Genomic DNA, 13,293 nt, shown 5'->3' with positions numbered 1-13,293 from the left:
ATTCTTTCAGGAATTCAGGCATAAATGCACTTTAAATTGGTTCTGCTTAGATAAACTAGAGTTTTAACACTCCAAAAGTTTTATCTCCCATTTTTAATGATAGAAAAATTACTACAAGATTCAAATAAATTACAGTCAAGATCACCAGCACCATACTAGAATGAAGTGGGATAAATTTTCAAGTAATAAACCAGAAATATAGCTGCACTGTGATGTCTGGCCAACTAAAAAGCAAACTATACATTCCTCAGAACTTCTTGATATGGTTTCTGCTTCTATATATTGTATTAAAAATCCTCAAAAATGTCTTATGGCTGCTAAAAATGTACTATGATGTCTCGATCCTATTTTTTATAATAACATACCACTACTGAAGTGTGATGTGATCAATTGGGTTTCATTCTTTTAGTACTACTTGGTGACTAACTAAATGGTAATGACTAAGTGGACACTAACATTTTGTAGGTGAAATTGTACATAGATGTATAAGTAGGTACTTGAGAGATACATGTGACTTCCACCTACAATCATACATTTAACCTCCATGTATGTTTGAATTCAGTGTTAAAATATAGCTGCTGTAGCCGAGAACAACTACAACTCCTTTTATTCTGCCTCCACACCTATGTTTTCCAAAAACTTTGCCACCCTCATTAGTGGGATTACCCAAAGCAATGTTTGTTCTTTTATATGATGTACATATATGTATTATGCACACATGCACATCTCATGCTAATGAGCATTAATAAAATAGACTAGTATAATTCTGCAGGGATGCACATGTGCAGCAATTATTTTAAAATGGGGGAAAACTGTAGTGTCAATTGTTAGATGTATTCATAGAACATTGCAGAATCTGTGACAATTCAGTTATGATCACTAAACAATTAGAGTCCAACTCTTATAGCAACTCACATTACAAAGACACAGGTTGTTTATCCATATTCTTGTGTATTATAACTCATTAAAAGTTTCCCTTTACTGGGTAAGAGTCAATTCTTACTTCAAATACATTTTCCCATTTAAAATGAAGAATTCATTTTTCACACTTCATGCAGAATCCTGGAACTGTTGCATTATTTTGCATTTAGCATTCTGTGCTATCAGACTGGTAAGCCTACTGAGAAAGGACATGCAATGAAGGTGCTTTATGGCAACCATCTATCTGTTGCCTCATGACATTCATGATTTGGGGTGGGTGGGATGTGTGCCTTTGAATCAGTTTTTGACTCAAGGTGATTGCCTGGAGAAATCCTTGCAGTTTTCTTGGCAAAGTTCTTTGGAACTGATTTGCAAGATGACTTGTGGAAAATATGCAGTGCCTCAGAATGAATATAAAAATTGTGGAAAACAAATGAAACCTGTCTTGATGTTTTATGACATCTGGCTGAGGTGGCATCTAAGCAAGGTCAATCTCCTTGACTTGCAGTAAAAAAATGTCATACCTATGGTGTATACAGACACTGTTTCCTATGAGCGAAGTGAATATGAATAGGCACTTCACTTTTCATGTAACCACTATGAGATAAGAAGAACATATCTTGTCTTTTTCTTAAAGCACAGTGCCTGGTCCTTGTTAAATCCCTATCATGCTGTAGCCTATCACATTCCCCACTTTCTCTCCATTGTCATTCCCTTGGCAGAATAAGCATCAGCTTATAGATAGTCAGAGCTTAGCAGAGACTTTTGGTCTCTGGGCAACAGTACAACTGAAATGCAAACACAATGTATTCAAAAAGAACATTCAGACTTCATGCAGGTCCCTGGAAGTATTGTGTTATTTTGAATTTGGGATTCTGTGGTATCAGACTGGTATGCCTACTGAGAAATGACTTGCAAGAAAGGTGCTCTATGGCAACCACCTATCTGTTGTCTCATTACGTTTTTCCACATCATATTCATGACCTTTTTTGAGTGTGCGCCTTTGAGTCAATTTTTGACTCCTGGCAACTGCCTGGATAGTCCCTACAATTTTCTTGCCAATTTTCTTGGCCTTATCTATTTTCTAGAACTGAGACAGATTGATTGCCAGCTCACCCAACTGGCTTTGTTTCTAAGGTAGAACTGTAACACTGTTTCCTGGTTTCTAGCCAGGTGCCTTCATGACTACCCCAAAATGGCTCTTGTGACCTACATTTTGAGAAATGCAGAGGTAGCCTGAAACAAATGTCTTTTGATGTTGCGTGGATGGAGAAGGGCCTTGAAGTACAGGGAAAAAATGAAATACACCCTTTTCTTTACACTTTTCAAGAGTTTGCTGAAAGGTGATGATATAGTTTTAATGACTCCGCTATCCTTGACCAAGCTAAATTCAAAAAATGCTAGGGAATGCCTAGTAATATACAGTACGTTACAATATATTTTCATAATACACCACTCAGTAACTTCTTGAGAGAGGTCAGCCATTTAAATTTGATAAATGAATAAAATATAACAAATAAAAGCTTGGCATTCAAACGAATCATCCATCAATAGACGCAGACATCACTCACATTGACACAGATAACCACGGAGGGATTAACTTCAAGGAAACAATCAAGCAGAAAACAATAATCAAGAAACTACTAAGGAGGAAAACACATCCCTATCAACAGTAGCCAGGGTAAGTTACTGTATACAACCCAGGAGCAAACCCCACACTCACTAGTATTAATGATGTTACCTAGTAAGGTTATAAAATATCTGCAGGCAAACAACCAAGCTCAGAGAGCACCAAGTTCAACCCTGAGATAATATATTCTATTCTATTGGACAGTATTAAATAACTTTTTGTGTGTATGCCTTCAAGTTCATTTTATGAGTACCAGTCACTGCCTGGACTATTCTTTATAATTTTGGGGGGCAGTGTTTTCAATAGTTGTTTGCCATTGTCCTTCCTAGGGATGAAAGAGATCGATTGACCTAAGGTGACTGGCTTCATGCCTAAGGCAGGACCAGAACTCACCATTTCCCAGTTTCTAGCCAGATGCCTTAACCAGCGCATCCAATCTGGCTCTCTAAAGAACTATCACACACTCCTCCAAAAAACCTTATACTTATATAGAATGGCACTAGGAATGAAAGGCAAGTCCCAATTCTAGAAACTTAATCATCTCTGCATATAGAAATTAAATATTTAACATCACTGAGCACACTCTCTTAATCAAGATTCTTTATCCTTTGGCACATTCCCTGCCTCACTTTTCAGACTAGCCTCTTTAGTTTCTTTGGGAACGGGGAACACATATATCCTAACAGTCCATCCCTCAACCTAGACTACGTATAAGCTCCAAATCTGTTACACAGTTTTTTTCTTGCTTGCCTTCATTTTCCAAAAATGTAGAAAAAGCAATCTTAATTTCTGCTAACACATGTTTTAGAAAAGTTCAAAGAAGAATTCAGTTTCAATTCACAGCAAATCTGTCTTCTTTTGAAATAAACAATTTAAACATAATATCCTTATTGGAGTTTTGATGAGCCAACATGAAACTTCTAACAAGTACATATCTAACCAAAAACCAGAAATACCATTCTCTCACTATGCCAGAGCTAAGCTCTGCAAAGCTTATGGTTAGCTTTGCAAGGCTGAAATTATTACAATTGTATTCAAACGGCAGAAAGGTTTTAACTGGAAATGGTAGCTGAACACATCTGAAAGATATACTAGAAGTTTCTTTTTTGGACTGCAAGCTTACCAGGGATACAGTTTGTGGTCTTTTTTAAACTTGCCACTTGCAAAATAATCATAGCTGTTTAGCAAGCATGATTGCCATGAGTGTTCTGGAATTAGAATCAATAGGATTTACTGAGCCATTTATTTATAGTTACCCAGTATTAAAACTTTCAGAGCAACTCATAAAGAATAAAACAAGGAATTGTGCTCCTGAAAAGTTCACTTGAATGAAAGACAGTAACTTGACTATTACAGATTGTCAACTAAAAATTTAAAAAGTCAAATAAGTACCTATTTAACTAGTGGCACCTGAAGAGGAGAAGAGGAGAAAATATGTATTTATTGCTAAATATATTATAGATATAGGTATAGGTATAGGTATAGTTACAGATAGATAGTCTGGATCACACAATCACTGCTGCCATCTTATTTTTTTTGATCGTCTCCTTGCAGACTGTTAATTATAAGCAATACTATAAACATGTCGAAGAGAGATGATCTCTAGCCAGGCTGAACAACATGCCACCAAACAGGCTTGTGTGGCTTGCCAATGAGTTGGTTTTGTTTTTGTTTTTTTAAATAAACCACTGACTATGAATGTCACCACTAGGAGAAATAATTTGTTGTCTCCAACTAGATTTTTGCAAACTATGACCCTAAAAAAAATACTATCAAGCAGCTCCAAAACCTCTATTGACACGGATAGCTAGGCAGTGCTAACTGCTTTTTCAAAATATAGGTAGTCCTCAACTTATGACCACAATTGAGCCCAAATTTTATGTTGTTAAGGGAAAAATTTGTTAAGTGACCTTTGCCCCATTTTGTGACTTTTCTCATCACATTTGTTAAGTGAATCACTGTGATTCCTAACAAAGCTGTTAAGTGAACCCGGTTTCCCCATTGATTTTTCTTGTCAGAAGGTCACAAAAGGGGATCACATGACTTGGGACACTGCAACCATCATAAATATGAGTCAGTAGTCAAGCATCTGAATGTAAATTTCGTGACCGTGGGGATGCTGCAATGGTCATATATGTGAAAAATGGCCATAAGTTACTTTTTTCAGTGCTGTTGTAATTTTGAATTCTCAATGAACTGTTGTAAGCCAAGGACTACCTGTAGAAACAGAAAAGGTTCACAAATACCTTAATGACTCTGATGCTAAAAATACCTATACTTCAAAGCATGGAACAGAAAGGGTGGAAACCTACCATATATGCATTGTCTTCTTACCTGATACAGAGAGGCTATTGGCAGGTTCTGGAAAAGTCAAATATAATATGCAGCCTCAATATAAATTAAAATTAAGAGCAAGTTTAAGGTTTTCCATTTCCTGGTAGACATGAAAATAATGCTCGTGTGTAAAGCTGGCTTTGTTTAGCCTGGCATCAGATTTATAGAATCAAGGCCATCTCCCATGCCAGAAAGACAAAAGTAAATGATGAAAATGGCATGCTTCCAAGCAAAGTGCCTCAATGTAATGTAATGCATGATACCATTTCATACTTCCATTCTAAATGATAAAAATTAAACTTCAGCTGATCTAAAAAAATTTCCAAAGTGCTTTCATTGGAGCAGAATGATTTTATTTCTCAAACATCAGGAATACATTTATTTTGTCTTCCATAGTTATCCTGAACTATACAGAGAAGAGAATGCAATTGATCAGTTTTATGAGCAGGTCTCTTCATATTGATCCTTGTCAAAACAAAGTAAAGGGCTCAATAAAATTCTAGCTAACAGGCAACCATAGGAAACATGCTTAATTTTGCTCAAATGAAACATAATATCAACCCAAGGAAGCACAAATCAATGAATTATGTTGTGTGCTGTTAAAAAAATAATGGAGAACCTTTGGGGCTTGGCACGTCAAGAATTCCGAAAATGCCTAACTTTACTCTGCTGGTGTGTTATCCCTCCTCCCCTGAACAAAAGAGAAACAATTCTCTGCCCCACACATCCCATTCCATCTAGGACATCTGAGCAGCAGCACTCAGTGGCTGCTGACTGTGGCTTCAGACTGGGCCTGAAATAGAGGCCGGACCTCAACTTTGATTCTAACGTCACCGCTCGCACTCAGAAAGGTGGCCTTGCAGTCCCAGGATCTGCCACACACTGCTTATGTCCCCACACTACGTATGTTCAGATGCCTATGCTCTCTTTCTGTTGATAGGCCTCTGCAGCCTAATCAACGTTGCTCCAAGTCGCATGTGGCCTTCATTCTTGAAGTAGGTTTGGAGAATGCTCTTCCATGACCACTGCAACCTCTGAAAAACACACAACAGTACTCCCCATTCTTGCATTATTTTCAGAGGCTCCAGAAGCCGTATGAAAGCACACCCCGTTCTTCTGCAACCTCCACACACGCACCCCAAATCATGCGATAATGGGGCGTGTTTTTGAGAATAGTTGCTATTGGGTATTGTGAATGTTGGAGTGTTACCCAAAATATTGTGACCAATAAGGTTTTGAAATAATGTATTCAGATTCCAAAATGGATAATCACTAGTATCCAAATAGAAAAAGAAAAATAACTGAGAATAATTAGATACTGCAATTTCAGTATCAACAGTCTACTCTCTTAAAAAACCCAAAACACCATATGTGGAAACATTACTATCAAGGGAGACCTGCTGTTTGCTTTCTTTTTTCATAACATTGCTAAAGTATTTTAATTGGGAAGAGACAGGAATGAATCAATATTTTTAATATACAGAAACTAAAAGTGTCAAATAGTCGATCTCAACAGGGGCTGGACCTTTGAATACTATAAAATACCAGACAACTGGATTAAACTGCCTTTGATCTATTTCTTCATCATCTTTGCAATTTTAACTCATAATTGTAAGCAGACTTTTATTACTATAATTTACTATAGAATACCAAGGATAAAGCATTAATTAATGCTTTTTGCTGGTATTTGCTGCACTCAGAAGTTACAGGAGTTTATAGGAAAAATAAAAAAGAAGGAAAATGCCATTCCCTTTCTGCTTTTTGGAAAAACAAACGACACCCTAAATCTGGTGTCTGATGATCAGTCTGGAGAAGATTAAGTTTTCAAGACATGTACCAGATTATAAACACAAAACGTAAATTGGCCTCCCAAAATAATTGTTTAAAATAGTGTTTAGAATCTTATTATGAACATATTACAGTAAACACAGATGAATGTTAGACATAAAGAAAAAGGGTTAGGCCTCAATAGAAAAAGTGTGGACAAAAGAGGAATAGGAAAACACTTCTGTACTGTAAAATGGGAATTAGACCTCAGAGAAAACTAAGTTTGGAAACCAAGTAAAGCTTAAGCATGTACAAATTAAAATGCCAGTTGAATTCCTATTCTGCATAGCCACTGCACTCATTAGTCTGGATAGGTTAAATTCTTTCCTGCTTCGTCAAAGACTGCACCCAGGTTTTGTTAAATTTCTTTCTTCACAGTTACAGTAGGTGCCATGTCCAGGAAAATTCAGAGAAACTAATAGCCTCTAGAAAATCTCCACTTGCTATTTAATTTTAACCATGGTGTTAATTTTTTAGAGATATTAAAGATTCATCTAAGGCCAATTGTGACGCATTCATATTAGTAGTATAGTATTTCTAGAAACTTGGATTTCTAGAAATGTCCTTTACACCCACCAATTTTGCTAACAATTTTTTATACAAAAGAATATGTAGAGAAAGGCTACTACCCCCTATTCCATACAGGTACCTTCAATTAATTTTTATGAATTTAAAGCACTTTTCTTTATAGACATTCATTTATATATTCATATTTTTATATGTTTCATTTTGTATTTTAGTACTACCATAGCCAATTTTTATGAGTAATCTAGAAAGATGCACTATACACTTTTGATTTAAAACAAAATGAATTTATTCATAAAGATGTTGACCTTTCCCCCAAATGTAATTAAATATTTTTCTACTTTACAATATTTGCTATGAATTTATGCCATTTTCTAAAGCTCCATCATTCTTTTTCATCCAAAGTGCTTTACAAGCTTTTTATATATTTAGGAAAGAATAAAGCTTTTTTTTCTGAAGTATTCTTACTAGATATTTCTAAAATGAGAACATAAGGTCTTCACAATATTATCCTTATTTTCTGTCTTGAAATGTCAAGGAGTTTATTCTTTCTGATTACATAAATTCTAGTGGAAAAAGTTCTTTGAAGAAAATTTATTGTCTAGCCATTATTTCAATATTCTTAGTATTTATATTATGTAATGAAGGCAACATTAACAGCCAAAAATCTATCTTAACATTCATCTATGGCTTCCGGATAACTGAGAAAAAATGAGAAAACTATAAACATCTTGTTAATATCTGATCGTACATAAACAAATCCAGAAAAAGCACAAAGTTTTTGTTTATCGAGAAGTGACATTTGCTACCACAATCCTAATTAGCACTTTGGAAATAAGATCTTCAAATTTACATGGTTAAGGCCAAAATAATTGGGTTGTCTTAAAATCCCTCATGCATAAATGAAAAAGGAAAAATAAATAACCTAAAATCAAATAGAACAAAAACTATGCCTTGCAAAAAGGACAGAATAAAAATGAAATTTATATTAACTGAATTAATAATGATTAATTCACAATAAAAGAATCAGTTTAATGTAATGGTTAAGGTACTATGGTAGAAATGTATGTTCTGTCTATAGGCATGAAGGCAGCTAGGTGATTTTGGGTCAGTCATCTTAAACCCTAAAAAAAAAGGCAATGACAAACAAATTTTCTTGCCAAGAAAACTGAAGCACATAGTTCTGGAAATTGCCAGGAGTCAACACTAAACCAATATATAATGATAATAATATCAACAACATCACCTTTAATGCCTTTCTCTTACACTTGTACACAGATGACTTTCATATATAAAATACATAGACACACACTTTCTCCACTCTCTTCAGAATACCAGAGAATAGACTGTATTATTGTATAGTATAGCTCTGGTTACCTGTCCTTCAAATTTTGCTGTGCCTCCAAATGGCACCTGGATATTTCGTGGAGGTAGAATAAATGCTGGTGCTTCTGTTGCAGTGGGAGTTCTTAGAGAAGAATGGTTCAAAGTCAAGGTGGCTTTGGAGATCTGAGTCGATACCAGCTTGACATCCCCCATATTAAGACCTTCAGAAATATTAAAAAAAAAGAACAAGATGCTTAAAAAAAAGAACAAATATGAACAAATAACAAAAGAACAAATAACAAGCATTATTAGAAGGACAATCCAGTTACTTAAATCTGCAAACTATTATATAGTTAAAAGTATACTGCTCTAAATGTGATGGGATCAGAGAAGATACCCATGAGCATACAATATTTACAAATAAAATTCCATTTATTTAAGTGGGAACTGAAATCACTAATTATGGCTAGATAAAGCCCAATAGTAAAATACAGGTCCTTGAGATATGACCATAATGGAGCCTGCCCATTACATTTTCATATTGCGATGGTCATTAAGTGGAGAATTTCATCTAATAAACTCTCACCCCTGCTTGACCCAATGAATTGTTAAATTAATGCCTGGGTTGTTAAGGGGAATTCAGGGACCTCAGGGATGGAGGAGACCCTTGGAGGCCTAGCACAAGCCAACACCTGCCTGCTCTTCTAAGGCCGCCCCCACCACTCCAAGATACCCTGTGCTCCACTTCCCACCCCATGAGTCTTTTTCCAGCCTTAGTCCCAATTCTCATCCTACCAGGCCAAACAACTGCCTCCTCATTTATTTTTTGAAGGGCTTTGAGCCTTCCAGAATACTGGAAAGAATTGCTTTTCTGTGTAGCTGCATGGTGCAGTTCCAGAAGCGGCCACCATTTTGTCCTACACACTTATAGTGGACCCATTCAGGTTTCCATTGCATGGCCCAGGGACAAATTGCTTCGTTCTGCTGCCTTAGCAAGGTCTGCATGGTACCGCAAAAACTTTTTCAGATTTGTACAGACCACGTTAAGTCAGCAAAATGAAGCAGTTTGTATGGTAGCTGCCATTTTGTCTCTGCTCACAAGTGAGTGAGAGAAAATGGCAGCCATGTTTGCGCCATCACCACACGCCCAGGAGAAAAACTGGAATCTTCCTTTTCTCCCTGTTGCACACAAAATTAGTAGTGTCTAAAATCCCAACCACAACTGCACATGTACTAACCTCACATTAATTGACTTTTTGGTTGCATTAAACTCAACCTGCTACCAATTTACAATTTGCACTAAATTGAATATTGCATTATTTGAACTTGTATTAATTGTGACCTAGCTGAATACTCTTTGATAATTCATACCCTGACATTTATTAAGAGCCCGGCAACTTTTTAAATGTTTGAGAAAATGTTCATTTACTGTAACATAAGAAGGAAAATCAGTTAACTTTTGATGACATCAAATATACTACAATTAACAGGAGGTTAAAGTTCATTATCTATCTTCCTTCATCGATACAAAATTAAACAACAGCATTCCTGTCATGACTAACACATAATTCTAGGTAACTCTCAGTTGATTAAGAGCAGGACAAATGTGTTCATTATAAGGAGTAAAGTGTTTTTTAATAGGGACATACTTCTTTAAGAATTTATTCCTTTTTAATTATCTGATAAATTAAATCTGGATTACATTAGTTGGGTCAAATGATGGGACTATCTTGTGAAACTGGGCAACCCATGTTCATTTTACTAAACTGGAAAGTGGCTTCCATTAATCACCACATATGAAACGAATTCCAGCCTGCCAAATCATGGAATCAGAAGACTAGCTTTTTGGATGATTAATGTTACCTTCTGTATCTACCTGAATTAATGATACCTTCATACAGTTACACTGCTACAAGTGTTCAAGTTTTTCTCCATGCTACTAGCATTTAGGAACATTAAGATTCTATGACTAAACATATTTCATGCTAAGCTATTACATTGGAGATATTAGGAGGACGACAAATATATTTAAAGTTGGATGTTAAAAAATGGAAGAGAACATCTGGCTTGGAGCCTATTGACAAGGATGAAAAGGGCCCCAGGATTTATTTTCCAGTTTTCCATGAGACCATTGCATTTTAAGTAAGAGATTGCTTCCTTCCACTCATTTTACCGTTAATTAAAAACAATAACAGCACAATGGCAATGTGCTTGCCTAAGGAGGATACATCATCTATGAACCTGTAATGCAGTAATAAATACATAATGCCTTAAGACCCTGAAAGGACAAAATAACTTAAAATATGAAATACCTCAAACTCAAACCGATAATGGATTACATTATGAAGGGTGGAAAATACAAATCCTCATAGTTTTAAAAGTAAGGGGATGAGAGTGAAATACTGAAGGAAACATACCACATTAAGTTTTCCTCAAGTTCTGCCAACCCTAACAAGTCTATTACACCATTTACCCCCCAGCTCACAACAGTCACTAGTATTGCAAGTGTAATTAATCATAAATGAAACAAGAAATAATTAAGGCTAACTAGTGGATTCAAGTCATTTATTCCAAAGCGGGTTTTATTTCATTACTTCATAAGAAGTAATTTCATTTTTTTTTTAAGAACAAACATACGGATAAATATACTTAGCATAGGTAAAATAGGATATTATATTAGCAGCCCTCTGAATATTATTCCTGAGATTCTTCACCTTTTGGTTTAGAAAAAGCAGCTGTGGATAACCCTGTTGAATGTGGAACTTGGAGAAAGAATAACCACCTCTCTGAATCATTTTTTCCCCCAATGAAAATGAATTTCTCAAAATTATACATTACTTCGATATCAAAATGTTTTAAACTTATATTCTTGGGGCTTTATCACTTTCTTCCTCTTCCAGTTCAGTCCTTTCTCTTATGAGTTTGGCCTAAGCCATTCAGATATTTACCTGATGAGATTACTCTCTTTCCAAGACAGGGAAGGCATACTGTAGGCTCTTAGCAATGGACAGACATAAGGCATTTAACTCATGCTTTTCCAGCATCAAGTTGGTTCCTAAATAAGGCTTGTCTTTATTTTTCTGTCACACAAACACCAGCCTCAAAATTATTTTTTATAAAAAAAAAATTATACTTCTGACCTCTGTGTTTCTCTCTTTCTCTGTATAAGCCTACAGAGCCCTTACCCCTCTCATGGGGATGGAAATATGTCTGGTTTCCTGTCAATCTATTCTAGATTGTTGAAAATGACTTTCCTTGAGAATCATCTTCTGCTTTCTCTCCAATTCAGGACCAGAAGTTTCATTTCCTGATCTGTACATGTAGCCCTCGTTCAGCAATCACTCATTCAGCCACCATTTGAAGTTACAAAAGTACTGAATGCAGTACATTTCTTGTAGTTGTTTATGGAGATTCTCAGTTATCCAGGTCATGGTTGTCCCAAAGATTCTTTTTCAAGAGGCAACTGGATTTTCTGGTTTTTCTTCAGCTGAAGATGCTTCTTGGATGAGAATCGAATGTCTTCAAAGAAAAGTAGAAAGTCCAGTTGGCTCTTGAAAAAGCACATTTGGGGGTTCTTACAGTTATAGCCATTGCAGTATTCCTGTGCCAACATTTATTGAAAGTGGGTGTTGGTAAATTTATCTGTGAACGTCCTTTCTATCTATGCTGCGAGAGAGCCCAGGATGGGTAGACTCCTTCTTATGACATCATTAAGCTGAGTCTGTACTTGTATTTAAAAAGCCAGCCCCTGGGAGAATCCCCAGCTTTGGCCAAGATACTTGACAGACTGAAGAAGTGTCTCTGAAAGCAAATAATCCAATATATTAACATGGCTTACCATCTCCAGATGAACCAAGGGAACGGCTGGGCTCTCTCGCAGCATAGATAGAAAGGACGTTCACAGGTAAATTTACCAATGCCCATTTTCCTCCATGCTGCAACGAGAGCCCAGGATGGGACATACCAAATCTTGCATGTCCACGGGTGGGTCCTCGTCCGGCCAATAACTCTGATGGTGGAACCACTCGCTGAAGAACCTGTCTGCTGAAGACCATTGTCGCTGAGGCAAAGGAATCCAGATGGTAGTGTCTGATGAAGGTAGATGGGGATGTCCACATGGCTACTCTGCAAATCTCTTCCAAGGATGCCTGGGTGGCCCAGGCAGCTGAAGTGGCCGCACTTCTGGTAGAGTGCACTGTTAGACCATGGGGTACCGGAAGAGCCACCGCTTTGAAGGCTTGTGTGATGCAGGTTCTGACCCAACTGCTAATAATAGGGGAAGAGGCCTTGCTCCCCAAGTGAGAAGGTAAAAAGGAGACAAACAAAGGAGACAAAGTGCGCTTGATGTAAATTCTAAGAGCCTTTCTGACATCTAGAGTATGCCACTTGCGCTCTAAGTCATGGCATTGAAGGGGACACAGGTAACACAATGTCTTGGGACTGGTGGAACCAAGTGTTAACCTTTGGAATAAAAGAGGGGTCCAGACGGAGAACAGCCCTATCATTGTGAAAGATGCAAAAATTCTGCCTGATAGAAGGGCGGCCAGTTTTGACACCCTTCTGGCCGAAGTGATAGAAACGAGGAAAACTACCTTTAAAGTTAGGAATTGGAGAAACACTGTTCTAAGGGGTTCAAAGGGGGCTTCGTAAGGGCATTAAGAACCAAGTAAAGGTCCCATGAAGGATACCTGTGCACCACAGGAGGGTGTAGGTTGGAAGCCCCTTTCAAA

The 13,293-nt window shown here is 36.8% G+C and overlaps 1 protein-coding gene across 6 annotated transcripts in view; it reads right to left on the bottom strand.

Annotated features, from left to right (window-relative positions):
- Window positions 1–13,293, bottom strand: part of MYLK (myosin light chain kinase) — a 186,307-nt gene that overhangs the window by 125,865 nt on the left and 47,149 nt on the right. For all 6 annotated transcript variants that reach the window (XM_087920404.1, XM_087920403.1, XM_087920405.1 and 3 more), the window contains exon 2: window positions 8,615–8,784. In XM_087920404.1, the coding sequence (XP_087776530.1) occupies window positions 8,615–8,784 (170 nt within the window). The remainder of the gene's footprint in view (window positions 1–8,614; window positions 8,785–13,293) is intronic.

Source organism: Pseudonaja textilis, chromosome 1 (genome assembly GCF_049901715.1).
Source record: "Pseudonaja textilis isolate UNSWEBS1 chromosome 1, rPseTex1.2, whole genome shotgun sequence".
NCBI lineage: Eukaryota > Metazoa > Chordata > Lepidosauria > Squamata > Elapidae > Pseudonaja > Pseudonaja textilis.
The sequence above is the reverse complement of the archived record's forward strand: the minus strand, read 5'-3'. Positions and strand labels throughout refer to the sequence as shown.